The sequence below is a fragment of the Arabidopsis thaliana genome, chromosome 3 (assembly GCF_000001735.4).
Source record: "Arabidopsis thaliana chromosome 3, partial sequence".
NCBI classification, from domain to species: Eukaryota; Viridiplantae; Streptophyta; class Magnoliopsida; order Brassicales; family Brassicaceae; genus Arabidopsis; species Arabidopsis thaliana.
The window spans coordinates 2,120,187-2,146,164 of NC_003074.8; the positions used below are offsets into that span (position 1 = coordinate 2,120,187).

The 25,978-nt window shown below is 36.4% G+C and overlaps 9 protein-coding genes, 2 long non-coding RNA genes and 1 other non-coding gene across 19 annotated transcripts; 6 read left to right on the top strand and 6 right to left on the bottom strand.

The window, feature by feature from the left end:
• Nucleotides 1-137: 137 nt before the first annotated feature.
• IMPA-1 (importin alpha) lies at nucleotides 138-3,980 on the top strand. Of its 2 annotated transcripts, none has more exons than NM_111552.3 (11): nucleotides 138-582; nucleotides 749-845; nucleotides 944-1,035; nucleotides 1,114-1,245; nucleotides 1,353-1,538; nucleotides 1,619-1,782; nucleotides 1,870-1,948; nucleotides 2,526-2,654; nucleotides 2,756-2,883; nucleotides 2,988-3,381; nucleotides 3,462-3,945. In NM_111552.3, exons 1-10 carry the CDS (start codon nucleotides 373-375, stop codon nucleotides 3,367-3,369), a joined length of 1,599 nt encoding a protein of 532 aa, NP_187328.1. In that variant the 5' UTR covers nucleotides 138-372; the 3' UTR covers nucleotides 3,370-3,381; nucleotides 3,462-3,945. The 2 variants fall into 2 exon arrangements, with proteins under 2 accessions (NP_187328.1, NP_850524.1); NM_180193.3 differs by having other exon boundaries at nucleotides 158-582; nucleotides 2,988-3,371; nucleotides 3,462-3,980.
• TRX z (Thioredoxin z) lies at nucleotides 3,969-5,970 on the top strand. Its single transcript, NM_111553.4, has 4 exons — nucleotides 3,969-4,320; nucleotides 4,636-4,758; nucleotides 5,366-5,446; nucleotides 5,543-5,970. Exons 1-4 carry the CDS (start codon nucleotides 4,090-4,092, stop codon nucleotides 5,657-5,659), a joined length of 552 nt encoding a protein of 183 aa, NP_187329.1. The 5' UTR covers nucleotides 3,969-4,089; the 3' UTR covers nucleotides 5,660-5,970.
• Nucleotides 5,971-6,125: 155 nt separating this feature from the next.
• Nucleotides 6,126-7,281, top strand: GATA15 (GATA transcription factor 15). Its single transcript, NM_111554.5, has 3 exons — nucleotides 6,126-6,492; nucleotides 6,577-6,741; nucleotides 6,816-7,281. Exons 1-3 carry the CDS (start codon nucleotides 6,472-6,474, stop codon nucleotides 7,077-7,079), a joined length of 450 nt encoding a protein of 149 aa, NP_566290.1. The 5' UTR covers nucleotides 6,126-6,471; the 3' UTR covers nucleotides 7,080-7,281.
• Nucleotides 7,282-8,643: 1,362 nt separating this feature from the next.
• AT3G01885 lies at nucleotides 8,644-8,995 on the bottom strand. The gene has a single exon (NR_140868.1). It is a non-coding gene; the product is annotated as an other RNA (long non-coding RNA).
• A 369-nt stretch (nucleotides 8,996-9,364) lies between these two features.
• AT3G06750 (hydroxyproline-rich glycoprotein family protein) lies at nucleotides 9,365-10,265 on the bottom strand. The gene has a single exon (NM_111555.3). The coding sequence runs from the start codon at nucleotides 10,020-10,022 to the stop codon at nucleotides 9,579-9,581; it is 444 nt and encodes a 147-aa protein (NP_566291.1). The 5' UTR covers nucleotides 10,023-10,265; the 3' UTR covers nucleotides 9,365-9,578.
• Nucleotides 10,266-12,571: 2,306 nt separating this feature from the next.
• On the top strand, nucleotides 12,572-14,479 carry AT3G06760 (Drought-responsive family protein). Of its 2 annotated transcripts, NM_001161122.1 has the most exons (7): nucleotides 12,572-12,863; nucleotides 12,957-13,105; nucleotides 13,182-13,235; nucleotides 13,355-13,395; nucleotides 13,500-13,523; nucleotides 13,726-13,977; nucleotides 14,064-14,370. In NM_001161122.1, the coding sequence occupies exons 1-7, from the start codon at nucleotides 12,785-12,787 to the stop codon at nucleotides 14,167-14,169; spliced, it is 705 nt and encodes a 234-aa protein (NP_001154594.1). In that variant the 5' UTR covers nucleotides 12,572-12,784; the 3' UTR covers nucleotides 14,170-14,370. The 2 variants fall into 2 exon arrangements, with proteins under 2 accessions (NP_001154594.1, NP_187332.2); NM_111556.4 differs by lacking the exons at nucleotides 13,182-13,235; nucleotides 13,355-13,395 and having other exon boundaries at nucleotides 12,651-12,863; nucleotides 13,500-13,577; nucleotides 13,715-13,977; nucleotides 14,064-14,479.
• Nucleotides 14,480-14,586: 107 nt separating this feature from the next.
• On the bottom strand, nucleotides 14,587-17,455 carry AT3G06770 (Pectin lyase-like superfamily protein). 5 transcript variants are annotated; one of them, NM_180194.3, is made up of 6 exons: nucleotides 16,842-17,455; nucleotides 16,302-16,631; nucleotides 16,096-16,216; nucleotides 15,825-15,999; nucleotides 15,664-15,734; nucleotides 14,587-15,570 (listed from the first exon to the last, which is right to left on the bottom strand). In NM_180194.3, the coding sequence occupies exons 1-6, from the start codon at nucleotides 16,845-16,847 to the stop codon at nucleotides 14,933-14,935; spliced, it is 1,341 nt and encodes a 446-aa protein (NP_850525.1). In that variant the 5' UTR covers nucleotides 16,848-17,455; the 3' UTR covers nucleotides 14,587-14,932. The 5 variants fall into 5 exon arrangements, with proteins under 5 accessions (NP_850525.1, NP_850526.1, NP_001326103.1 ...); NM_001337677.1 differs by having other exon boundaries at nucleotides 14,614-15,570; nucleotides 16,302-16,634; nucleotides 16,842-16,899; NM_111557.2 differs by lacking the exon at nucleotides 16,842-17,455 and adding an exon at nucleotides 16,776-16,826 and having other exon boundaries at nucleotides 14,614-15,570.
• Nucleotides 17,456-19,286: 1,831 nt separating this feature from the next.
• On the top strand, nucleotides 19,287-19,691 carry AT3G00230. Its single transcript, NR_143789.1, has 2 exons — nucleotides 19,287-19,318; nucleotides 19,408-19,691. It is a non-coding gene; the product is annotated as an uncharacterized misc_RNA (transcript).
• A 148-nt stretch (nucleotides 19,692-19,839) lies between these two features.
• Nucleotides 19,840-21,361, bottom strand: AT3G06778 (Chaperone DnaJ-domain superfamily protein). Its single transcript, NM_001084648.3, has 4 exons — nucleotides 21,108-21,361; nucleotides 20,927-20,978; nucleotides 20,745-20,812; nucleotides 19,840-20,488 (listed from the first exon to the last, which is right to left on the bottom strand). Exons 1-4 carry the CDS (start codon nucleotides 21,249-21,251, stop codon nucleotides 20,063-20,065), a joined length of 690 nt encoding a protein of 229 aa, NP_001078117.1. The 5' UTR covers nucleotides 21,252-21,361; the 3' UTR covers nucleotides 19,840-20,062.
• Nucleotides 21,362-23,301: 1,940 nt separating this feature from the next.
• AT3G06780 (glycine-rich protein) lies at nucleotides 23,302-24,335 on the top strand. Its single transcript, NM_111558.2, has one exon. The coding sequence runs from the start codon at nucleotides 23,448-23,450 to the stop codon at nucleotides 24,051-24,053; it is 606 nt and encodes a 201-aa protein (NP_566293.1). The 5' UTR covers nucleotides 23,302-23,447; the 3' UTR covers nucleotides 24,054-24,335.
• AT3G01895 lies at nucleotides 23,345-23,729 on the bottom strand. Its single transcript, NR_140869.1, has one exon. It is a non-coding gene; the product is annotated as an other RNA (long non-coding RNA).
• On the bottom strand, nucleotides 24,198-25,621 carry MORF3 (plastid developmental protein DAG). 2 transcript variants are annotated; one of them, NM_202514.3, is made up of 4 exons: nucleotides 25,178-25,621; nucleotides 24,981-25,078; nucleotides 24,661-24,726; nucleotides 24,198-24,568 (listed from the first exon to the last, which is right to left on the bottom strand). In NM_202514.3, the coding sequence occupies exons 1-4, from the start codon at nucleotides 25,555-25,557 to the stop codon at nucleotides 24,378-24,380; spliced, it is 735 nt and encodes a 244-aa protein (NP_974243.1). In that variant the 5' UTR covers nucleotides 25,558-25,621; the 3' UTR covers nucleotides 24,198-24,377. The 2 variants fall into 2 exon arrangements, with proteins under 2 accessions (NP_974243.1, NP_187335.1); NM_111559.3 differs by having other exon boundaries at nucleotides 24,981-25,074; nucleotides 25,174-25,590.
• Between the last annotated feature and the right edge of the window lie 357 nt (nucleotides 25,622-25,978).

Consider the following 25,978-nt stretch of genomic DNA (forward strand, 5'->3'; position numbering starts at 1 on the left):
TAAGGGGCTAATTATGTAAATAACCTAATTGTGGACACCTGTTTGCATAAATAAATAGTGGCAAAACTGTAAATAAGTGAATATTTTAGCAATTACAGTATAAATTAAGAACAAAGATTAAAAATAAATAAAAAAGTGCTTTCATTCTTTGGATGCGCTGTTGTCAACTTGTCCCTCGCTGCCTCTGCTTCTTAACTCTTTCTTTATCACTTTTCCACTCCCAAATCAATTTTTAGGTTTTTTTTATAATTATAATTTATTTGCTCTCGGCAGGATCTATATAATACACAGACCAGTCTTTGCGTGTGCTTGTGTGCATTCATTGATCGGGTTTATATCTTTTCATCGGATTTTCTTTGTCGAGCAAGAGCCATGTCACTGAGACCCAACGCTAAGACGGAGGTTCGCCGGAACCGATACAAAGTTGCAGTGGATGCGGAGGAAGGACGACGGAGGAGAGAAGACAACATGGTTGAGATCCGTAAAAGCAAGCGTGAGGAGAGTTTGATGAAGAAGAGACGTGAAGGTATGCAAGCTCTTCAGGGTTTCCCTTCAGCTTCCGCCGCCTCCGTCGATAAGAAGGTACAATTCTGGTTTTTAGATGATTCGATTGTACTCCTTGTTGTCGGTTTTCTAGGTTTTTGTTTGTGATTTTCATGTCGGCTTACTGAGGTTTTAGGGTTTCGTTTTTGGGTTCTGGTTACGGTAGTTGTCTTGTGATTGATTGGCTTTAAAAAAACATTTGTAGTTGGATAGTCTGAAGGATATGGTCGCTGGGGTTTGGTCCGATGACCCTGCCTTGCAGCTTGAGTCCACTACTCAGTTCAGGAAGCTTCTCTCTATTGGTAATTCCTTTTCTTAATTCTCTTTTATTTCCCGTTTTGATATAATTTGGAGTGTCCCCTTTAACTTTTGTCTCTCTGTCTCTATTATAATTGCATAGAGAGAAGTCCTCCAATCGAGGAAGTGATAAGTGCTGGTGTTGTTCCTAGGTTTGTTGAGTTTCTTAAGAAAGAAGATTACCCCGCCATTCAGGTGAGATAATTAATGTCTCTTATTGATTCATTCTTCACTGTAATCTTCTCTTCTCATCTTTTATGATTTTTATTTTAGTTTGAGGCAGCTTGGGCTCTAACAAACATTGCATCTGGAACATCGGATCACACTAAGGTTGTAATCGATCACAATGCTGTTCCAATCTTTGTTCAGCTTCTTGCTTCCCCTAGCGATGATGTTCGTGAACAGGTATGGAACTTCTGATGACTACAGAATGTCTTCTCATTTATTATGAGAGATTATGCAATTGAAAATTTTGTGAAACCCTGATCTTAAGATTTCGCTCTAACCTGCAGGCTGTATGGGCTTTGGGTAACGTTGCTGGTGATTCACCACGGTGCCGTGATCTTGTTCTTGGATGTGGGGCACTGCTTCCGCTGCTCAATCAGCTTAATGAGCATGCTAAATTGTCCATGCTTCGAAATGCCACTTGGACCTTGTCAAACTTCTGTCGTGGCAAGCCTCAGCCTCACTTTGACCAGGTCTATTTTTTTCCCCTCCAAGCTTGTTTCGTCAATGTTTATGTCTAGTATTCTTCTAACATATGAAGCATGTTTAACAGGTCAAACCTGCTCTTCCCGCCCTTGAACGACTAATTCATTCAGATGATGAAGAAGTCTTGACAGATGCCTGTTGGGCTCTTTCTTACCTCTCTGATGGGACCAATGACAAAATCCAGACTGTCATCCAGGCCGGTGTTGTCCCAAAACTTGTTGAACTTCTCCTGTCAGTACCATTTTATAATTCCCTTATTTCATGTCCACTTCACACATTTGTTGACAAATAACTTGATACCTTGCTCTTGATTTTTAGCCATCATTCTCCATCTGTGCTAATTCCTGCTCTTCGCACTGTTGGAAATATAGTTACTGGAGATGATATACAAACACAGGTATGGATCTAAATCCTGTCTATTGAATTTCTCACAGTATTTCGGTTTTGCACATTGTATATGATAGTATATATTTTTCCTACTATGCCAAAGAATATCTTTGTGGTTATGCAATTCTTTGGCCTTTAGGAATAGGTCTGAAGATACCACTAGAACTTTTCATTAATTGAACCGATAGCAAAAACATGTCGAAGTTAGTGATATACCATGCATATCATCTAATCCAAGACTGGTAATTGCGATGAGGTGTTGTTCAAATGTATGGCACCCTGTTGCTATTATTCATATCCAACATTTTATGTGAAAAATGGGAGTATTGAATGCTTATCATGAGATTCTCCCTCTGTTGCCACTCTGTCCATATTAGCAGATAGGATGCAGTGCCTTTTTTGCTATATATTGCTTGTGTTTGAGTTTTGTTACAATTAATTCTTGTTTTAAAGTTTAAACCAACAACATGCACAAATTTTTTGCTTGGTGAAATTTGGTTTTTCATGAGTTTAGCAAAGGTGATTTTTCTATATCTGAAATAGTTTACATCGTTTTACTTGGAAATCTGATTTTACTTCTTCTCCAGTGCGTGATCAATAGTGGTGCTCTACCTTGTCTTGCCAACCTGCTCACTCAAAACCATAAGAAAAGCATAAAGAAGGAAGCTTGCTGGACGATTTCAAACATCACAGCAGGCAACAAAGATCAGATCCAGGTAGGCAATTAGTACTGTTTCATCATATGTTTTGTACCGTTTCCCATCCAGACTTCTATACCTATTCATTAATTGTGTTGTTTTTCCCCTGATGGTTGCAGACGGTAGTTGAGGCTAATTTGATTTCCCCGTTGGTGAGTCTGCTTCAAAATGCTGAATTTGACATTAAGAAGGAAGCTGCATGGGCAATTTCAAATGCAACTTCAGGTGGTTCTCATGATCAAATAAAGTATGTCACTGTCTTTTTTGCGTTCCTCTAACTTCCAGTTTCTTCTCTCATATATATACTTTGTGTATATATATATTGATGTTCTGTTCCCGTTGGTTATACAGATACCTGGTGGAGCAAGGGTGCATAAAACCATTATGCGATCTCCTGGTTTGCCCAGATCCAAGAATCATAACTGTCTGCCTTGAAGGATTGGAAAACATTTTGAAGGTGGGAGAGGCAGAGAAGAACTTGGGTCACACAGGAGACATGAACTATTACGCTCAGCTGATTGATGATGCAGAAGGGCTAGAAAAGATCGAGAACCTTCAGAGCCATGACAACAATGAGATCTATGAGAAGGCTGTTAAAATTCTGGAGACATACTGGCTTGAAGAGGAAGATGATGAGACACAGCAACCTCCAGGTGTTGATGGTTCTCAGGCTGGGTTCCAGTTTGGAGGGAATCAAGCTCCAGTACCATCCGGAGGATTCAACTTCAGCTGAAGGTAAATAAAAGTAAAAATTCTTAAATTTCTAACAACGTCTCTTGATGAAAACATGCAAAATCTGATATTTAGATCAATATAAACCCACAGGAATGGAATTGGAAGCTTGCAACTTGAGAATGGTGAAAGGTCAGAGTCAGTCAGAGTCTAGTTTCACTGCCATGGTTATACTCCAGGTCTGGTCTGGTCTGGTCTCAGAGGTTTGTACCGGGTGGTCGGTTTAAAAGTACAGCGTCTGAGAAAGTGTTTGGTTCATTGTCCAGGGCTATTTTTTTGAAATGACTGGTACACCGGTCGTGAGTCGACCTTTGTGTTGTTTTTAAATTTTGGAGGGTTATAAAAACTTACAGTGGAGTCTTTTGTTTTTGTGTTGACAACAGTTTGTATGTCGGTTAAAAAATTGAAACCATAAACCCTTTATTGGTCTTAATATGTTTGGTGTCTGATTTCCTAAGGAAAGGTTTTTTTTTTTTTGGTCAAACCTAAGGAAGGGTTTATCTTCGAGTTATAAAGACTCGAATCTTTATTTGAATTATGAAGTAAAGTATACATAAAACAGCAATAAATTATTATGAATTTGACTTTACCTGAGCAAGTAAATTGTAAAAAGACAAGAACTAATGAACTATTAGTATATGTCCAGTTCAATTGCCTTATCGTCTAAAACCCCTCAAAAGCTAAAACTGAAATCATTTTGAAGCAGAAATCGATTTCCAAAATGGCTCTTGTTCAATCCAGAACTTTTCCACACCTCAACACTCCGTTATCGCCGATTCTATCCTCCCTCCATGCTCCGTCTTCTCTCTTTATCCGGAGGGAAATCCGACCGGTAGCCGCGCCGTTCTCCTCCTCCACCGCCGGAAACTTGCCCTTCTCGCCGTTGACGCGTCCGCGAAAGCTTCTCTGTCCTCCGCCTCGCGGCAAGTTTGTCAGAGAAGATTATCTTGTGGTACGGACAATTTCTCGCTTTCTCTCACGCTCCAAACAACATATTTTGTCGATTTCAAAAAATTTCATGTTTGTTTTCGTTTTACGACTTCCTTTTTCGCCTTTCTGGGAAATTAAGTTGGCTGGGCATAGATGTAGTTATTATATAAGAACGATATATGGTAGTTCTATCAAAGATTCGACCAGTACACTGTTAAATACTTCAGAATAGAGATTTGCTTAATTTGAATCTTATGAATGACTCTTGTTGATACCATCATGTGGAAGCCTCACTGATTTCTGGATGTTTTTTGTTCCTTTTCTTATGGTTTGACAGAAGAAATTGTCAGCTCAAGAACTTCAGGAACTGGTGAAAGGAGATAGGAAGGTGCCGTTGATTGTTGATTTTTATGCGACATGGTGTGGACCTTGTATCTTGATGGCCCAGGAACTAGAAATGGTACCATGGATTCTCATAACTCAACTTTCTTACACATTCTCCATTTCACTTGCTTCATGTGTAGACTCTAGAATGCTTATATATTTCCAAACGTTGGCTCTTGGAACCCGGTTGTTCGTTATAATATACTTGAATCTTGAAATGTGATGGTATATTACTGTTAAGTCTAGTGCAGTACTATTGTAACTTGCATAGGAGTTGGGCAGTGCATTATAGCTTTGGTAGCTCATCAACAAATCTTTACAGTTTACTGAGATCTTAATGTTTAAAGAGGGGCTATGAAAATGTATTGGGGGCACTCTGGATTTGTCTTGGGTCTTGGTTTGGCAATTGACTAGAGTTGAAAGACCGCTCTCATTAATCAAGTCTCTTCTATGGTTTAGTTCTTTTGGTGAATTAGATAAAGGAGTTAAACAGTTCCAATCTTACGACTGTTTCTCCCATACTTTATGACAAAGATACCTTGTCGCGTAGTTGGCATGTCTACAAATTCAAAAGAAATGTGTGAGATAGGAGAATCTAAGCATCTTCTTATTGATTGGCTTTATCTACTTGCTTTTTCACTCATGACACTCGTGTTAAATAGTTTTTGCTCATTGTGAAACAGCTTGCAGTAGAGTATGAGAGCAATGCAATAATCGTGAAAGTTGATACAGATGATGAGTACGAGTTTGCACGCGACATGCAGGTATACTGTAACTTGCAGCTTATGTTTTTAAATTTCATGAATCTCCTCTCAGCATATCAATGTAAATTCTTACATTAACCAACTCTTGTGATACAGGTTCGAGGGTTACCTACATTATTCTTCATCAGTCCTGACCCAAGCAAAGATGCAATCAGGACAGAAGGGCTAATTCCGTTACAGATGATGCACGATATCATTGACAACGAGATGTGAAGTTTTTACTGAGAAAACACTTTTGTACTCTTTATGATTTGATTAGAATCGCCGTAATTTAGGATTGGTACCGTGTTGTTTGCATTTGAGATGTGGTAAGAATGTCTTCTAGTTTCATAGATGAAGAATGTAGTCTTAAGACATTTGTTTGTATGCAGTGTTCGTTTCAATACCTAAGTGAAAAGGTTAGAGCTGTTGATCTGGTCGGATCCAAGTTATGTGGCACATCAAATTCACGATCCGGTCCATGTAATAACACTGTAGCTTAAACTTGGAAGAGAGAGATATGACGTCATTAAAGACTTTTTCCCCATTTCTTGGTTGACATTAAACCGGGACGAAAGTATTATTAAACACCATTATTAGGAAAAACACGACGCCATTCGAAATGGCGCCCAAATTATGCGAAAATTTTCCTACAGGGTTATGTGCGATATTTGGCGGGTGGCTCTAGCCTGATATTAGAGGACGTAAACAGGGGTAATTTCGTCTTTTAAAGCAATAAATTAAAGCTAGGGTTTAGCCGAACCAATTTCATTTATAATTGGCCATTTGGTTTAGTTTTTGTGAGGTATCTGTTGGGTCGTTTCTTTGAAATCAAAAAAAAAAAATCTCTGTTTCTCTGACACTCTCTCTCTCTGTTTCTACTTTCAAGATTCAAATTTTTGTTCCCCTGATCCACTCGTCTTTGAATTCTCATCAAGTCTTATATGTTTCTTGCCTACTCTGATCTCTATCGGAAACCCTAGATCCATATCTTCTTGACTTGACACTAGTTCACGAATCACGATCTGCGGTTCCTGAAGCTGGTAATGCTAGATCCCACCGAGAAAGTGAGTGATCTGATTCCCTCTTCTCGCTCTGATATCTAGCGATCGGATTGATTAAGCTTAACGCGCTACTACTTCTGTGTTTAGGTAATCGATTCAGAATCAATGGAAAGCAAACTCACATCAGTAGATGCGATCGAAGAACACAGCAGCAGTAGCAGTAATGAAGCTATCAGCAACGAGAAGAAGAGTTGTGCCATTTGTGGTACCAGCAAAACCCCTCTTTGGCGAGGCGGTCCTGCCGGTCCCAAGGTTAGTCTCTTCCCCGATCTTAATTTGACCTAATTGTTATCTAGTTCGATCTGATCCGATTGCTTTTTGTGTAGTCGCTTTGTAACGCATGCGGGATCAGAAACAGAAAGAAAAGAAGAACACTGATCTCAAATAGATCAGAAGATAAGAAGAAGAAGAGTCATAACAGAAACCCGAAGTTTGGTGACTCGTTGAAGCAGCGATTAATGGAATTGGGGAGAGAAGTGATGATGCAGCGATCAACGGCTGAGAATCAACGGCGGAATAAGCTTGGCGAAGAAGAGCAAGCCGCCGTGTTACTCATGGCTCTCTCTTATGCTTCTTCCGTTTATGCTTAACGAATTTTCTGGATCTTAAGTTTTAAGGTGAAATAATAATTAATTTTGTAGGATGTGTAACGAATTAATGTGTAATTTTTGTATGCGTTTTTTTGGTGTTGTTTGAATTAACTAAATTTTGAAATTTTTGTATCTTGTTTATGTGATCTCTGGTGAAGAATGAATGAATGAATGAAAGGTCAAAATGATTTTCTTCCGACAATTGTATTTTATTGAAAAGTTTTGTCTTTATTAGGACAAGAATGGAGACTGCCTATCTGTCAAGCACATAGATTTTATTTTGAAACTTTTCACGAAAATTCTAATGTTCGAATTTGCCGCTTCTTTTCCAATGAAACCTTGAAAACAACCAAATTTTCAATAAACTTTCCCTCGCTAATTCAATAATGGTTTTAGAAATAACTAATAAGAGGATCGTTTAAACTTAAAAACTTTCTTGTTTGGGCAGCAAACAGCTTGAACTCAGTGTGAATGTTATGGGGGTAATGACCATTTGCAATAAATGTAGCATATGGTACACGGAATGTTGGCCTATATTACCTTAGTTCAAACATATTACATCAAAGGTTTCACGTGACTGTTCAAGGATTGGGCTCATTGATGCCATTTTTGTATAAATTTTAATTATATAAAACTAGATATTGCTTTATAACAACAATCAATATTTTAAAAAACGGGGTTATACATGAAATGGGCTGGCCCAACGTTGAATCTGTCGAAAACTTTACCTAGATTTTTCTTTCTGAAGTCCATGGAACCAACTTACTAACATAAATGAAACAAACTTTTATTTTGTCAACTCATAAACTACTTAATCTATACTTTATTCATTTGCCTTTCCAATACAGTACCATAATAGGATAAACACACCATTGGATACCATGTATTTGAGGCATGTTCCTAGAATCTCTTCAAAGTTGATTCTTTTTCTTCACTTTATCCACTTTCCTTTTGAAATCTCAAGAATCTAAACTTTTCATTTTATTATCAAAATTAAAACAAATAAGCTGAGTTTTTATTTAGCATAATTGTGTTTCCCCATCAAATTATCAACAAATTTTGTTAACCCCAGAGCCCAGAGGATTCATAATCAGGGCAAGGAAAAGCATAAAAGGGCGGGGAAAAGCTACAAATTTACTAAATAGTAAAGCCCAACTTCAAAGGGTCTTTGGTGAGCCTAGCCCAATTGATACAGTTGACCTGTTCAGTATAACGATTTGATCTCGGTTACTCTCTCATTACCATTACGGCATTACTCATTAGGCTTTTGAATTTATTTATTCATTAAGGAGTCAACTTGTAAACTCGTGAAGAATTAAAACAAAAAAACTCACGTACTATTGACCAGTCACTGACGTGGATTGATAATCCAATTGTCAACTAAAATTCAGTATTCCAATAATGCAACATAACAACCAGTCTGACAGTATACCGGATTATACCGAATTTGTGTTAGATCGGATTGGTGGGACCATAACAACCCATAACTCGCACGTGCTGGCCAGCTAATATTTTTACCACATTTTCTTTAAGAAACTTTAAAAGGCAATCTAAAAATTGAAAAGAAAAAGATGAAAAAAAGAGAGAGAGGAAGAAGATACGATCACATGGCCAATGAGTAAAGTCATGGCCTAAACTAGAGCTCTTGGTGGTTGGTTACTTAGAGAGGCACTGGATCTTTGTCATCAGAAGTCAGAATATGTAAATTTTGATGTTTAATGCACTGGTAGGGTTATGAAGACTTTTATAAACTACGTTGTATCGACCATCGTAAGTTGTATTGCATCATAAACCAAAGTTTTACTAGAAACAAATACACAAACAGAAGGAGAACAAATGTTGGATTTTGAAGCCAACAATAATACAATATTAGTTCTCGTTTAATTTGGGTGTATTTACTAGTTTCACTGGGTCTGTTGTCTGTCGGTTTCGTATAACCTTTTTCTGGAAATAATTTTTTTGAAAGAAGGAAAACTTTTGTTTTATGAATAAAGTTTAGAACAGGAAAATAAATAATATTTTAAAGCGATGTACAATATATCCAATCCAAGTTAACGACAGTCACATCAAATGTCAAAAAATAAACCACTATGGTTAACTGGTTTAATTGAATAATTTTCCAATGAAAAATGACGTGGATGTAATCATATTTCGTTTGATTAACAGATAATCGAACCGACAAAATAGTGTTAAGTGAACTCAACTAATTTACCCTGTACTTCCTGACACAGTAATTGAAGCTAGAATTTTTTTTTTCACTGAAGCTCAGTTTCATGTAATTAATTATGTTAATGTCCATCTTGTGGATATATATATTGAAGAAGATATGAGAGCAATAACATTTCTAACACAACGAGTAGTTATAAATGTTCTTAATTAATTGAAAAGATATAATAAATACAAATTGTCAACAAAAATGTAAAAAAAGTTAAATAAGTAAACAAGATATTTCAGTTTTACACCGTACACTTTTCCCGGCCAAATACAGATGAATCGCCGTCACACAAAACAGAGCAAGACGGCGAACAGAGCAAAGAGGAGAGAATTCTGTAAACGAGCCGAGCCTGAATATCCCTGAGGAGGAGTATGATAGTAAAACGGAAAATAAGGAACGATCGGATTCGGTGGTGGTGGTGTCCCGTAATTGCCGTAGTAAGGAGGCGGATAATAGCCACCGTAGCCGTCGCCGCCGTACGGAGGCGGGTATTTAACACCACCGGAGCTTGAAGGAGGAGGAGGAGAGTAATAATAAGATCCACCGCCACCGGAGCTTGATGGCGGAGGAGGAGGAGGAGAGTAAGAAGATGGGACAGGATTACATGGATTGTCGCAAGAGGAACACATTGTGCAAGAAACAGTTTCGTCCTTTGAAGTCACTAAAAGAGGCAGTGACATTAAGAGAATAAGAAGACCTGACAAATTAGAGAATCTGATTGCTTCCATTGTCAGAAATTTGTTGTCTGACAAATGAGCTAGAGATTTGGACTAAAGTCAAGTGATAAGGAAGAGAGAAGATGAAAGAAGAAAAGAGAGAGAGAAGAAGCACATTCAGAGGCTAGAATAAAAGTGTTCCTCTCTTTATTGACGAATTTAAGATTTTTAAATTATTAAATTGTTTATTGAAAAATAATTATTTGTTTTCGTTATTATTAAAGATTTAAAGGTTATGCACAATTTGTTTTGTCCAAAAAAAAAAAAAGTTATGCACATTTGCCATATATATTCGTATACTTAGACAGTATCTTGAAAATGTTACTTTCAATATCTGTAAATTTACTTTCAGATATAATTCTTTAGTTTTGTTGGAAAATTTGATCGCATGAAATAATTCATCAGCTAACAAATGAAATAACAAATTTACAGGCACTAAAAAGTAAAGAACACACGGAGCCAACACGTTTGACTTCTAGCCGAAGGTTTGTGTAATAAAAGCACCGAAAAAACGCGGTAAATGTCAAATGGTAATGTGTTCAACCTAAAGTTTGAGATCATCATTCCTTTTTATATATGAAGTCGTATAGATGACTTTTAATATAATCTTTTTAATTTAATTTTAGATATGATTTTGTACAATCGTAATGCACGTCGCATACAAAAGATGAGCCGCTCGAAATGTCATTTTTTGCATTGTTTTATTTCACGCTCTTCTTCATCAAAATGGATATATATAATACGGATATACCTGAGGCTTGAGAGAACTAGCTGTACGATTTTTGGAACTAAGTAAAAAATCGTGTAATACAATGTTTGTTGCTAGACCCGTTTGTTTTTGTTAGGTGAGGAAGAGTGTACACGTGGCACTTAAAGATTGGTGAGCAAAGAGAAGACACGTGGATATGAGAAAGCTGATGTCATGTCATTATCTCTTGTGGTCTAGAGTACGAGCTATCTAGAGATAAGATTTTTGCGTTATTTCGTTGACACAAAAGCAGTAAAACTGTTAACCTAACTGCCAAGTAAGATAATTTTGATCGTATTCAAGCGTTAGCAACACATCCATTATTCTTATTTTCGATCAAGTCAGCGAAATTGTTACATTTTTAGAAGAATAAGTCAGTGATTACATTGCAACTTAGGTTTATTTACAGTACTGTTGTAACTGAGGTTTTTCCGACGACAACACACATTATGCTTCAACATCGTTTGTAATCACTGTTAACAACATTTTCGCCACATATTTCGGTCCCAAACAACTTTTATAAAAAAAAATGTGTCTAACTCTCTTATATATGTCGCTAACGTCGGAGTTTCAAACAAGGCCGACATACTGTATGTTATTATTCTTTCAAAATAATTTTTCATTAGTCGTTATGTCTTATTTGTTCTATCAAACGAGGTAGACATATAAAACAGATTTGGGCTTCGTTTAAAACAGTTTAGCAAATTCAGTGATGAAAGAATGAGAACACTGTAAATCGATGCTGTGGTTAAGACTCCGTTTGCAATATTATATATCGATCGATGCAAATAATCTGTCATTCGTCCTTTGTTCGAGTATGTGTGTATATACATAGTTGCATTGATGCAAAAGGACCAGTCTCATCATCATGAAACAAAATACCATTGCATTGAATAAATCGTCTTTCAAATATGCATAAGTGATAGAGACAAAAAGAAAAAAAATGTTGTCTGTGATTGATTACATTAATGCACCCAATGTGAATGAAAGTGGGGTGAAGTAAGTTGCACTATGAAAATGAAAGAAAGAGAAGATCAAACAAAATCACAAGGGAAAAAGGAAAGAAAGCTCTATATTTGTTGGTTGCCAAATATTAATTGGATTCTTCCTTGTTTGTTGATAAAAGATATTAAATTCATACCACAACTTTATTCCCTTCCCTCACATGCAACTTCTTTTCTTTACTTTTGTTTCTTATTACAAATTGAGATGACTCATGTCGCTCTCGAGCTTTTATTTGTAATAAAAAGAATAATTCGTACGTTAATCTGTCGAATCATTTGTTACAATAATACAACGTTCTTAAGCTAATTATTCTCCTTCAATCAAACAATTATCAACCAAACTATTAGACATAATGCTGATCATGACTTACGAAATTATCAACTTGAAATGAATTGACTATAAGTAGACAGGCTCATATCCTAAGTATAGATAACGATTGTATCAACTATCAACCATACCAATTTAGGGTCATACCGGTTTAGGTTTGGAGTGGACTAGTGTTTGTTGGTTTTTTGATACTCCATTTTAGTATTTTACTAACCTTTTAATTCAAGGGACAAATCAACTTTAAGATTCCTAAAATTGTTGAAAAAAATAAAAAAGATTCCTAAAATTAATTAGAAATAAATGCGGGCAGTTTCAATTCTCAGGCAGGAACGGACTTGTGGTAGACCAACGTTACACGTGTGAAGCATAGCAACGAAACCACTTCCTCTGTTCGGTCCAATCGAAACCAAACCGCGTGAAACGACTGAAAATCAAAGGTGCAAAACTATAAATAAACATAAAACTCGAGGGTATAACAGGTAGAAACAAAACGTTGTCTTCTTGTGTCCTTGTCCGAAGTTGTAGTTCGGTAACAAGTCTTTCGCTTCCATTTCTTCTTCCCACCTTTTCTCTCTCTCTCTCTCTCTCTCTCTCTCTCTCTCTCTCTCTCTCTCTCTCTACCGTCCTTCTAGGGTTTCTTTGATCACATTCAAATTTGTCGCCTTTAATCTCAATCCTGTAAGAATCAGAGGATATGGATTCCAATTGGATCAATTGTCCCTCTGTTTTCTCCTCATCCTCTTCTTCTTCCAGACGCTGTCAATCCCGATCAGGTTCGCGCGTCTATTTTTCTTGTTAGGATTCAAGTGGTGTTTGTTCTTAGGCTTTGGTCATGAGATTGATCTTTTGAAGTTTTTTGGTGGCAGACTTGTATTTAGGAGGAGGGTACGAGGATCTTGAAGGAGAAGACGATTTGAAGGCAGAGTTTATATGCCCTTTTTGCGCTGAAGATTTTGACATTGTTGGGCTTTGTTGTCACATTGATGAAGAACATCCTGTTGAAGCCAAGAATGGGGTAATTATAATTGATCATCTATCAAACCCTGCTTTAGCTTTAGGATAGATATCTTGATGCTTTGTTTGATTCTTAGGTTGATCAGTTCTTTGCCTTAGTTGTGATCCAATGCTGCAATTTCTGGTTTATAGTTAGAAAAATTGAACATGTTGGAATATTTTTTTTTTCTGTTCTTCGTGATGATGAACTGTTCTCTGGCTACCTCTGTTGTTTCTTCTTATCAGATGAGCACTGTAATCCATTTAGCAGCCTTGTGAATCCAATCTTGGAATATTTCGTTTATTCGGTCGGTAACATTAGTGATCTTTTCATGATCCAGACTGCTACTTTTTTTAGCTACATCTCTGTTTCCTCTTAAACGTGGACTTAAAAATGTGTTCTTTGTTTTTTCCAGGTCTGTCCTGTATGCACTAAGAGGGTGGGATTGGATATCGTTGGCCATATTACGACGCAACATGCGAATTTCTTTAAGATATCCTTTCACATTTCGACATCTTGATATTTGTTATTTCCAATATTTGATGCTTAGTCTGTGAATAGCTTGGTTCTTTATTTAGTACACAATCATGTTGGTAGAACTTGTGTTTATTCCTTGATGAGAGGTTTTACGTACAGCGAAGGAGAAGGTTGCGAAGAGGAGGATATAGCTCTACCTATCTCGCCTTGAAAAAGGAACTCCGGGAAGCAAACCTACAGTCTCTTCTTGGTGGATCTTCAAGTTTCACTTCTTCAACCAATATCGATTCTGATCCGTTGCTGTCATCCTTTATGTTTAATTCTCCTTCAGTGAACCAGTCTGCAAACAAATCTGCTACACCTGTGACTGTAGGAAACGCGGCTACAAAAGTCTCGATTAAGGAATCTCTCAAAAGGTATAATACGTCTATTGAACTCCTGGTGCGAAGGAAGATATCATAGAGCTTGTTTCTCACTTGGTATCTGGCTTTCATTTATGCAGAGACATTCAAGAAGCTCCACTTTCAGGTGAAGATCAGGAGAAGGCGAAAAAGAGTGAGTTTGTGCGAGGCTTGTTGTTGTCAACCATGCTTGAAGACGATTTCTAATTTCTCGTTATAAATCCATTGCCTTGTTGTGGTTGGTGCATGAGACTTGAGGATCTCAGGTTGGAATTGTTAGGAGTGGTTTCAATGTATGATGCAAAATATTGTAAGTTATAAGAGGATGCAGAGTTGCATCCATATATAATTGTCATTTGTACCTTGGAACCTTTATGTGCATAACCGGAAACAGAGTACTTTCCTTTCATTGAGACTTTCATATATTCAAAATAGTAAAAAAGTTGTTGGAGTCGAAAGTTTGCTGACTCAAATAAAAAGTTAGTACGTTTTGGTTAGAGCCAAAATAAATTCTGTTTTCTTGGCGTTTTCGTATTATCTTTGGTCCGCTTTTTGGGTTATGTTTGGAAGATTGATAACTGATAAGTCACTGATAACCAAGAGATTAAGCTTTGAAGCTTGATAAGAGATAATTCAAATAAAATTTCTGGAAAAATGAAACTATCTCTCCTTTTTATTATTAATGGCTTGTGGAAAACTGCTGAAACAAAATTTCTTTGTTTACACATGAATGAAGAAATGAACCTGTACAGATTTCTTATCTCAGAATATGCAAACAACATAAAAATAGGAAACCAGAATAACCGAAAGGAACATGTATGATCTAAAGACAATGTGGTTTACTTGAGGAAAGAATCTGACCTTCTCTAACTCCACAAAATATGAAATGATTGATGAATTGAATCCTATCAAAGAATCCCAAGAAATGTTTCTTGCTTTTTTTTTCTTTTTTCTTTTGCAGTCTGTTTCACTAGACTGCAGCTCTACCGTAAGCATCAGCATCTCTCTTCAGCTCGGGACACGGTTCAGGAATGACTGACTCCGAGGACCCGTAAACGTAGGAGCATTGCCAAGAAACAGAAGAACCTGAGCTCATCGACAAAGAAACATTCGACAAAGTCACTGAGCTAAATGGAGATTCTTTGATCCCAAACAATTTCCCCGCAATGCCAATGTTCTCTCCAGAAATGTTGCTTAATCTGATGTGACTCACAAGTGGGAGAGCATTCACATCATATTTATCATCAGGGTGAGATCCAAAGCTACCATTAGCAACAATGGCAGTACCTATTCTCAACATATCGATGTTTGAAATATCGATCTCTTTGATATAACCACCTCTGCCTTTTGTGGTTCTAAAGGCAATGCCGGTTAACGAGTAGTGTATATGAGCGTTATCAACCACGACATCAGATATTCCACCAGACATTTCACTGCCAAAGGAGATAGAGGAACCAGAAGCTCCTCGAAGGTACACATTTCTTATATGAACATTTTCAGTGGGACGAGAATAGGCAATTCCATATTCATCCCAACCGCTTTTGAGGGAAATCGCGTCATACCCCACGTTAATGGTAGAGTTTTGGATGCAGACGTAATCAGAAGAATCTGAGAAACATAACAAAACATAAGACATTTCGTTCTTCTATGCTTAGACACAACAAAAAGGGTTTTAGTCTAGAAGAAGTAGAGACAACTAACCTGGTACAATACCGATTGTATAAGGAGATTTAGGAGAAGAATGGGCCAATATCTTATGAATATATACATGGCTGCACAAGGACAGTATTAGAGTCAAGACTTTATCATTCAAAAAAACCAAAAAAAGGTTGAGGCCTAGATAGTGTTGAACTATCTCTTACCTAGAGTAGATTGAATAGATTGAATAAGCAGGAGCATTCAAGAACGTAAGATTGGAGACAATTACATTTTCAGAAGAAAGAAACTCGATGAGGTGAGGACGGTTATACTTTAAGGAATGAGAAGTAAACCGATCCCACCAAACCAAGCCTTGACCATCTATAGTTCCATTATCACCTAACCAAGGAAAAGGATGGAGTAACCATATTATAATTTGAAGGATATTGTAACAAGTGAAAATGAAATAAAAATGTATAAAGCATAGTTTGTTACCTGTTACAACAACATCATGTAGCTTGTTACCGTTGATCAAACTCTTGTATCGCTTCCCAGGCAAATCAATTCCCCTTCCGTATGAAGGTAAAGGATCAACCACTTCCCAATGCGATGGATCCTTTTGAAGTAAAAATTTGGGGTTTTTGGATAAATTTAAAAGTTTGGGATAAATGTGAGAATGAGAAAGAAGCATTGTAATATACCTGAGAAGCGACTATAACGGCGCCGTTTTCGAGAAAGAGAGTGAGGTGGCTGGTGAGGCTAAAACTCCCGGTGAGCCAATGTCCCGGCGGAACATAGAGCTGGGCCCCACCTTTGTCGGCGAAAGACATAAGATAGAAAACGGCGTTTTGAAACGCAAGAGTGTTGAGCGTTTTGCCATCTCCAACAGCTCCAAAATCTGTAATGGAGACACTGTGTGGTCTTGTACTCAATGATCGCCGGCCAAGTTCGTCGCATATTTTCCCGGCGCCGTGAACGTTTGCGTAAATGGGAATAACACTGGTTAATGCCAGTATCAAGATTGTTACCACCTGCTACAACAGAAGAATCTGAGTTAGAATTACAGATCCAGGTTTGTCAAACTGTTTAGAATCCGATCCAACGGAATGATGAAAAATAGAGAAGTAAATAGTTAAAGAAACGATGAAGAAGAGCAATTCCGAGAAAGGGACAACCTAGAAAGAAGAGGTATGTAATGTAATGGTAGTTAAGAGAGAAGCAAAAAGAGAGAACGCACTTACTGACATCTTTATTTGTAACGAAGCTGTCGGATAATTAAAGAGATAAAAAAGCTATAAAGTGAAGAACTTTTCGCGCCAAATGTAACCAGACACTCAGAGAGAGAGAGAGAGAGAAGAAGAAGAGAAAGAATAAGAAGGAGAAGGAGAAGAGTTCTTTCTTCGTAACCACACCACACAAAACAGTGAAGGTTTTTTTTTTTTATTCTGAGACAAAACAGTATGATTGACAGAAAAAAACGAATTTTTATTTACAGAAACATAAATAAATAATTTTTAGAAGAAAGAAAAATAAGGAAGGAAGAAGATTGACGCCGAAATGACAGCCTTATATGCGCAAATAAATTGATTTTGTTAATAATGCGAAATAGGAATATAAAATAAGATATATAGAGAAAGAAATTGATTGTGGGAAAAGAGAGAAAATAGTAATCATTAATGTATAATCAATACTATACACTATTTAAGCAATTAATGTCGAATATGTCTTCATATTGATTAATGGGATCTGGTAACGTATTATCGCCGACAAATCTTCTCGGCTTTGGAGAGAGAAGAGACGACGAGAGGGTGAGGAAGAAAAAACCAAGAGATAAGTTAATATGGCTGTTTTAAGCTGTGTGCCTTGCCAACAAAATAATAATATGAAAATATTATTGTAGTTTTGTTTAGACAAGGCATGTGTTTGATATTTTTTTTTGTTTTTATGTTCTGTTTCAATTATATTTTTTGTGCTCAAATTAAGATTTTTATATTAATTTTTCAAAATGTTTACATATATGTCTCTGACTGTTTTTCCCTTATCTTTTAGATTTATCACCGTTCAAATATTATTATTCTAAATTAGTCAATAAAATGTACATATTTATCTTATATTCTAATGGGAAAATAAGACCCATATGTTTATAAGTAATCTGAAAATTCATATTTACTAATGAGAACATTCTTTTTAAGTCCTGAAAAACTAGATTAGGCAAATTTTATGATCTGTTCCCTTTTTTTTTTTTTTGAATCTATACTACTATATAGGTTTTTAGGAACCAATAATTACTTATGTAGTTGATTTTTTATAAAGAAAATCATTGGAAATTATAAAATTTCGGAAGAAAATAAAGCTCAGATACAATGAAATTTAAAAATAATCTGAATAGGAAATAGAACATTCGACTTGAAAAATAAAAGATGTAGAAGAAATGGTTAGAATAAGATTGAAGGAAGCAGTAAATGTGAAGAAGACGAGTAGAGCGGAGCATGTGGACTGACAGGGCGGGTATGGGTCCCACTCCAATCATACGTTAATTTGCCAGCCTGGCATTTCATGTCCTCTAATTTCGTCTAATTAAAATTAAATTAATTCTATAGTATTATTTTCAAATAGTAAGGTCCAGTTTGTTTTTTCATCCAGATCATCTGGATGAAAAATGATGTTTGTTTTTGACAAATTAACAGATCATTTGGATGAATCATTTGGATGGTCCATCTGAATGACTTTGTAAATTTAGACTAATTTGTGAAACTCATTTGGATGAACTTGATCGAACCATTTGGATGGAGATGATTTAGTCCAAAAAACCGCAAAATCATATTTTCCCGCAAAAACCATAAAATCATGTTTTTCCGCCAAAATCACAAAATCATATTTCTCGCCAAAACCGTAAAATCATATTTTCCCACCAAACCGCAAAATCATATTTTTTCCGCCAAAACCGTAAAATCATATTTTCCCGCCAAAACCGTAAAATCGTATTTTCCCGCCAAAACCGCAAAATCGTATTTTCCCGCCAAAACCGTAAAATCATATTTTTCCCGCCAAAACCTAAAATTGTATTTTCCCGCCAAAACCGTAAAATCGTATTTTCACGCCAAAATCGTAAAATTGTATTTTTCCCGCCAAAACTACAAAATCATGTTTTTCCGCCAAAACCTTATTATCATATTTTTCCACCAAAACCGTAAAATTATATTTTCCGCCAAAACCACAAAATCATATTTCTCGCCAAAACTGTAAAATCATATTTTTCCGCCAAAACCGTAAAATCATTTCTTTATTAAAATTATATTTGGTAATGATGTTAAATATTTGTCATTTGTTAAAATTATAGAATGGGTATTTTAGTCATTTTTATTAGAATGAGAATGTAGATGAATTACAAAATGATCAAACAAAGAAATATTCATTTAAATGCATCATTTAGATAAAATACTAAATAATCAAACAAACATTATTCAAATGCATCATCTAAATAGATCATTTGGATGTAAATGCCAAATAATCAAACAAACAGGGCTGAGTATTGTTCCAACTCTGTATGAAAAATAGTTTTGACAAATAACAATATTCGATCCAATAAGTATTATTCCAAAGAAAACGGGCTGCGGCCCAATTTGACCACAAAAAGAAACTCGTTAGATCTTTTGAAGAGAAAAATGACAGACAGGAAAGCAGAGCTAAACCCTAGTTTCGTATTGTGAGATGGAAGGTAAACACAAAAATCACGAAGAACTTGATAGACACTACTATATTATTACATCTTCACTTCATCACTGTCTCGTTTTTTTGTTTTTTCAGATTTTGAGAGCTAAGGGTTGGGACACTGAGAGAATCGGTTATATAAGGGAAAGGATGTGGTCGTTTCTTAAATCCTAATATTTATCTCGAACCTTTTTATCCGGTCATTGTCCACTAAGACCAGGACATTGCCCTTTTTTTCTTACTTCTTGTAATGTTTCAATTCATCATCACCCCAACCGGTTGCCATTGTTGAATCTGAGTATAATGTTTTTGACCCATCACCACTCTGCCAATCGATCAGTACAAGTTCACTTGAAGCAATAAATCACTGCATCATCCTCCGTCACACAAGAATCTGTCTGTTTAACTCTTTAGAGGCTCAGGTGTGGATACAATAGCCAAGCATTGATTCCTCTCTTTAAACGACAAGCAACTAGCCGTGAGCACTAAACCAAGATATATATAGCAACAACAAAACAAGAACTTAAGACATGTAGTCAATTGTATCATAACTCTGTAATGCAGTTGTGGTTAGTTCATGTTGTTAATCAAAGAAGAAGGAGAAATTATGATTGTAGGTGATAGATTTCCCAATATGAATAAAATGATAGAATACAATGAAGCTACAAAATTCAATTGATGTTTTCTCACTTATTTAAACTAGGATGAAAAAGTAAATTAAAAAGGTAATTAAAAACCGAAAGCTAAATCATCACGATGAGTGAACACAAGTGGATCTGCTTCTCGTGAACATATTCCAATCGGACGACAAGTTGTAGTCGAACACCCGATTTCTCACATGTGGATAACCCCATAACCTATAATCCGATGGATTAAAAACAGGCGACTCCTTATTAATCCGGTTTTGCTTTGGTATACCATAAACCGGCGGGGTTTCATTGGTTCGGTTCCCCATGAAGAATGCACTATTGGTTTTTAGACATCTCTCTATCACCATGTTCTCTTCTCTGAACTTGTCCCTAATGTCCTTGAGGGTTTGACAGAACCGGTTCGGTTTAGAATCATTACGGTTTTCTTTGGATTTGTGTGAGACTCGGCTGCATTTTAGACAAATGTTATTTCGTCGGTCTATGTTGAAGCTTCTTCTCTTTGTTTCGTCGGAAAGACATAAATAAGCCTATATGGGGCGCCAAAACCGGTTAAAGGACCATCCCTACTCCCTAATATTAGTTGTATTGAGAAAATGAATGAATTCATGGATAGCACATGATGATGCTCTAGAATTAAGCGTACGATTCATGTCCACACACACACACACGTACATTTTATATTGAATTATTGTCTCTCGTGAGAAAATGATAAATATATTCACGTTAAGAATGCTAGGATTTTTTATTTTATTTTAAATGAGATAAGAAAATAACATAGCTGACCTCGTGGATGAGCTTAAAAGCAATATCTGCTTTTGGGTGATTGTTTTTATCGGGATGAACCTTCAAAGCTGAACAAAAATAAAGCATGTTATTAGCTCAGATTTATACCATAACAAAAAAATTATAGCTAATCAAAAGTCAAATTTGAATATTTGATAACGTAACATGAAATAGAATCAGACCTAATTTGTGATATCGTTTACGTATGACCTTCACCTCTGCATCTTCCTGAATCTGTTATTTTGTTCATAATGTTCTCTTTTTCTTTATTTTTCTAACTTGAATAAAACGCAATAAAAAGTTCGTCCAATCTTATTTAGATAAATTGAGAAAAAAGAAAGAAAAGAAAGAACATATACATACACCGAGAATGAGATACCAGTCGATGAAACATGAACCGGATGAGATGCGATTGATGTGAATGCAAGAGATTGGTGATCTCGATAGCGCTAAAATATCTGAGACCAATGCCGCTTTTGGATCCGGTCCGGGTCGGATCTTACCCATCGCAACAAAAGTTTCCAGGACAATGGAGGTGAAGGCAAAACAAAATATGGAAGGAGTGAGTAGAACAGAAAGAGAGAGAAGACGTTGAGAGAAGGCAGGCAGACTTTGCGGGATAGACCCATTTTAAATTGGAAGAGAAAGAGAGAGAAACTTAAATTAAATCCATTTATGATTATTAAATCCAATATTCTTCAAATAAAAAAATCAACACGAAGAACGAGTAAAACTAATGAGTTAAAGAAAATAATTACGGTAGATTTAGCCGTTTATCCACGTTGTGTAACTCGCTTTTACTGCAAATATTCAAATAAAGTTTTATAAAAATCTCAATATTCAATAGAATTGAGTAATTAAGATATAAAATAAATAAAATTGCTACTTTAGTTGTTGTAATTTGTAAACTGAACAAAACGGCTGTATTATTTTTTCTACCGACATAAATGTCGATTCTTTGTTTTCTTTGACGTTGTTAAGCGAAATAAATATAACGGTAATTACATATGCAAACATAAATTACTTTGAGAAGGTTGCATGTCGTGGATAGTAGATTGTCATATATGATGAGTGGTTAGGTGAAGTTTTCTAATACTATATGATAAAGATTTTTTAAAAAAATAAAGTACTTGATAAATCATCTACGATGTTAGATAGCTGTTAAATGTAGAGAATTTAATAGTGAAACACGGAACTTGTGATACATATATAGAAGAGAAGTAAACAAACACTTTATGCCTTTATTTGAAATCAAATGACAAATGTGAAACAATCAAAGTAGATGAAGCGACTACCAACTATTCTTCTCTTTTTACAGTTTACATGGAACAGTTTTATTTTTCCTTAGATAATTTTTTACATGAAAGTTGAAATATTGAAGCAGAGAGAATTTTATATTGTTTTTTTAGCACAATATTTTGCATAGATTGAATCCAAAACCTCGGAAGTCTAATTGTATAGGAGTATGTATTTGTCTAGAGACAAAATATGTAACAACATTATAAATATATCTAGCTTTGCTTTGAAAATTGGATTCCGATCGGATTCCGTGATTTGTTTTCTGGTGTTTGATGTTTGACTATAACTTGAGACAACAAAAACAGTAGTTTGGCTTTGGACATAAGCTAAGTATGTATGTACCAAATGTATTACATGCGCGTTGATCTATAAGGAAAAACTCAAAAACACTTTAGTACTTTAAATTATGTCATGGAAATTAATATTTGAACTACAAAGTTTTACTTGTAATTGACTTCTTGTAACGAAGCCAAGCAAATTTCAGTAATATATTCGAAACCTAATTCATTCATTACTGCTCAAAATCAGTATTAAGTCAAACATAGCGGTTGTAATTGGTCACCCGAAAGTAATAATCACATGGGAATGCTAACGTCTAGATTATCAATAAAAAATGTCAATTACTTCCTGAACTTTTATTTCTGAAACATATTTAACGAATGTATGAAAAAACAAAGTTTGGAAGCTCTTAAAGTCTGAAAAAACAAATGTCAGTGAGCACGTGAGATTTGTCATAAAAATTGTCGATGATGAATCTGCAGAAGGATTAGGTTATGGACCGACGATAAATGTTTAGCCATTTATGCTATAAATTTTACTTCATTTTTTTTTTGGTGTGAATTTCAGAGAAGGCATACCAAACAACCTCGTAAGAACATTTAAACATATGAAATGCCATCGATTTCTTTCTAAGAAATCACATATAATTTAAATCGACGTTGTTATAATCTCTCGATTTACTCCATGTAGAAAAATTTCCTTGAGAAATGATCACATGAACAAGCACATCTTCTGCTCCCACAATATTGCTTTTTTGACACATATTTCCTTATATTTATGAATAGAACCCGTATATTTTCAGAAATGTGATACGAAAACTCTTCAATGAATTATATAGCCCAACCCATAACTTTGGGCTTTCACGTATTAATGGACCCTTCTTGCGTGCGACTCACGTGTGAATACTGCAAGACACGTGGCTTCTCTATTCAACGCGCAAATCAGTTACGTGTACAATTTATCCGCCTCCTTCGGATCCGAATCAGCTTCCTGATTTATTTCCCGTCATTACCCAAATTCGCCGGCAATGTTGTAAAAATCCCTAATCCAAAACTATTTCGTGGATTTTAGGGAAAAAAGAGAATTCGAACAAGGTCGTCGTCGTCGTCGGATTTGTAGATCATCATGGAGTTCTCTTTGATCGCAGATACAGTCACAGTTTGCACGGCTAAGCAAGGTATCGCGTTTGGGAAATCTCTTCTTCAAAGGTTGGATTTGGCCAATCACATTTCTTTCGCCGATTCCGTTGTTGATCATCAATCTCCCGGTGGAGGAATCGTTCAAGCATCGGCGATTATTTTCCCCGTCGATGCAATTGCTCCTCCACCGGTCAGATCTAGCTCTTATAAGACAATTCGCCGGATCCGTAAAAAGCGACGAACCAGGCGAGTTTCGTTTGGTGGAGATGGAGATGACGCAGGAGATTTTGGTCGTTTTCTGTTAGAAGGTGATTTCGGTGGTAGCGACGGTCCATTTGGATTTGGAGGCGGAGGAAACGATGGAGGCGGAAAGGGATGGAACTACGGCGGCGGCGGCGGTGGTTTCGGGAGGGATAATTGGGATGGGTCTTCGTTTTCGTCTTGGTCAGATCCAGCGATGGAATTTGTGTATGAAGTGATTTGCTGGATCGCGTTGTCTAATTGTGTGCACTTTGCGTTCAAGAGGATAGTGAGGATCGTGACCGACGGTGAAAGGGAGAAGTTGAACATTGCATTATCTCCGGTATGCTGACAAATTCGTGGTCGTGGTGATGATTCCTGGTTAAAAGTATTCTTAATCTCGGTTCCAATTACATCATATGATCTCTCGTGTGTATATATATTACATTGTACATATTTATTTAATTTCTCCTTCGCAAGTTCACATTAGATTTTTATAATTTGTTCTGTTTAGAGTAGTGTTTAGTCATCATTAGAGACATGAATGATGATTGATTTGTTTGATTAAGTGGATAAAAACTGAAAAGTCTCTCACATGAGTGTTTAAGACAAGCATGTAAATACCATAATCCTAATAAACTCCATCCATTACATAATGCATTGTTCATGTTTAATATTAAGCACTGGGCTTGTTGAACTCTCCCGGATTTACTGGAGAATGAAGACCCATGGATGGCTCTCTCCTCTCAACCTGCATTGTCTCACGGCGCCTATCATACCTTGGCCTAGGACGGGGTCTAGTATGACGCTGTTCCGTGAACCTGTACTGTGGTCTGGGTATGACCTTTCCTTCAACGTACAAGTCACCTGAACATGAGAGCCAAAGACAGATGGTATCAGTATTAAGAACCATATCTCAGTACCCAATCATTCAGACAAAATCTACAAACGTTACACACCTCCGTAGTCTTTGTTTGGTACATCGAGATAGGAATCCGGCAGCACCCAGAGAACACCAGGCAATGCTAATGAATCACACAACTCTAGATCAGATTTCTCAAACAGTAAAATATGTTCTCATTTTATAGTACTAGAGACAGACAATAACTGCGATAAAACAAAGATCAAGAGAAGTTTCCTCCTAGCTGTTGAACAGAGCAGTACCAAACAGAGAAAGCCTTTTACGATAAATCTCAACATCATAAGTAAACAACTAGAAAAGCTATGTCAGAGCAAAAAAGGCTTAAAAACCTAATTGCAAATATGGAGAAGTTGATACCTTTGACTTTGCAAGAGAGCTCTTCAGAGATCAAAGCACCAAAGCCAGTGTAGGTCGAAGTACAAACAGAGTAAATCTTCTTCTTGGCCTCTTCCTCACTATAGTTTAACCATTATTACCCACAAAATGCAAATCCGTCAATCCCCAAATGCACAAGAAAACATTTGAGAGTCAAAATCAAATGAAAAGGAACTTGCCAGCCAAGGACGGAAGTTAAGGTTTTGACATAAGAATTGATCATCTCTTCTTCAGTAGGTTTAGGATCAGTGAACTCCATGACGATGAGCCAGTGCTCATAATCGCACCCATCAAGAAGAATCGTCTCCTTCGGCGGACGGTTGCTCCAATTCGGCGAAGGATCATTCAGCGGCGAGTATCCGGACCCGGATGTCTTGGGTCGGGTCGAGATGTAACACGGGCCCAGGCTGGTTCGGGAAGAGGAAACCTTTTCAATTAGAGGCATGGCGAATCGAGAACGAGAAGAGAGCGTAGGAAATGAAGAAGAATATGAAGTAGAGGAAGAGAGGGTTTTGTTTAGGAGTGTCGATAATGTTCGCCGTGTGCTGATAAGAGCCATCGCCGGTGAGGGTTTCGGCTTCTGTTCTTCTTCGGTCCTTCTCTTTGCAGAAGCTTTGAGAAACTATATGGGCTTAGTGGGCCTTTGATTTATACTTTTTAGATGGGCTATTAAAAAATTTCTCTACATTAAATTCCTTAGTTTAGTAGTTAAAAGTTTCCCAACAGAAAAATACTTTAAATCTTCTTGTCAAATACTTCAACACTCCTAATTGAAACACTTTCAGTGTTAAAAAAATGTTTCAATTATCGCTTGTCAAATTGTTTGTTCATTCTTAAGTGTTTTCAGAAAGAAAATTTCGTCCTCGTTAGCTATAAAACGTATTCATTTTGTATTAGCTTTCTTAATGTGAATATGACGTCCTAAGTCAAATCACCTAATCTAAAATTTTGATTTGAGTTAGCAAAATGTCCATCAAGTT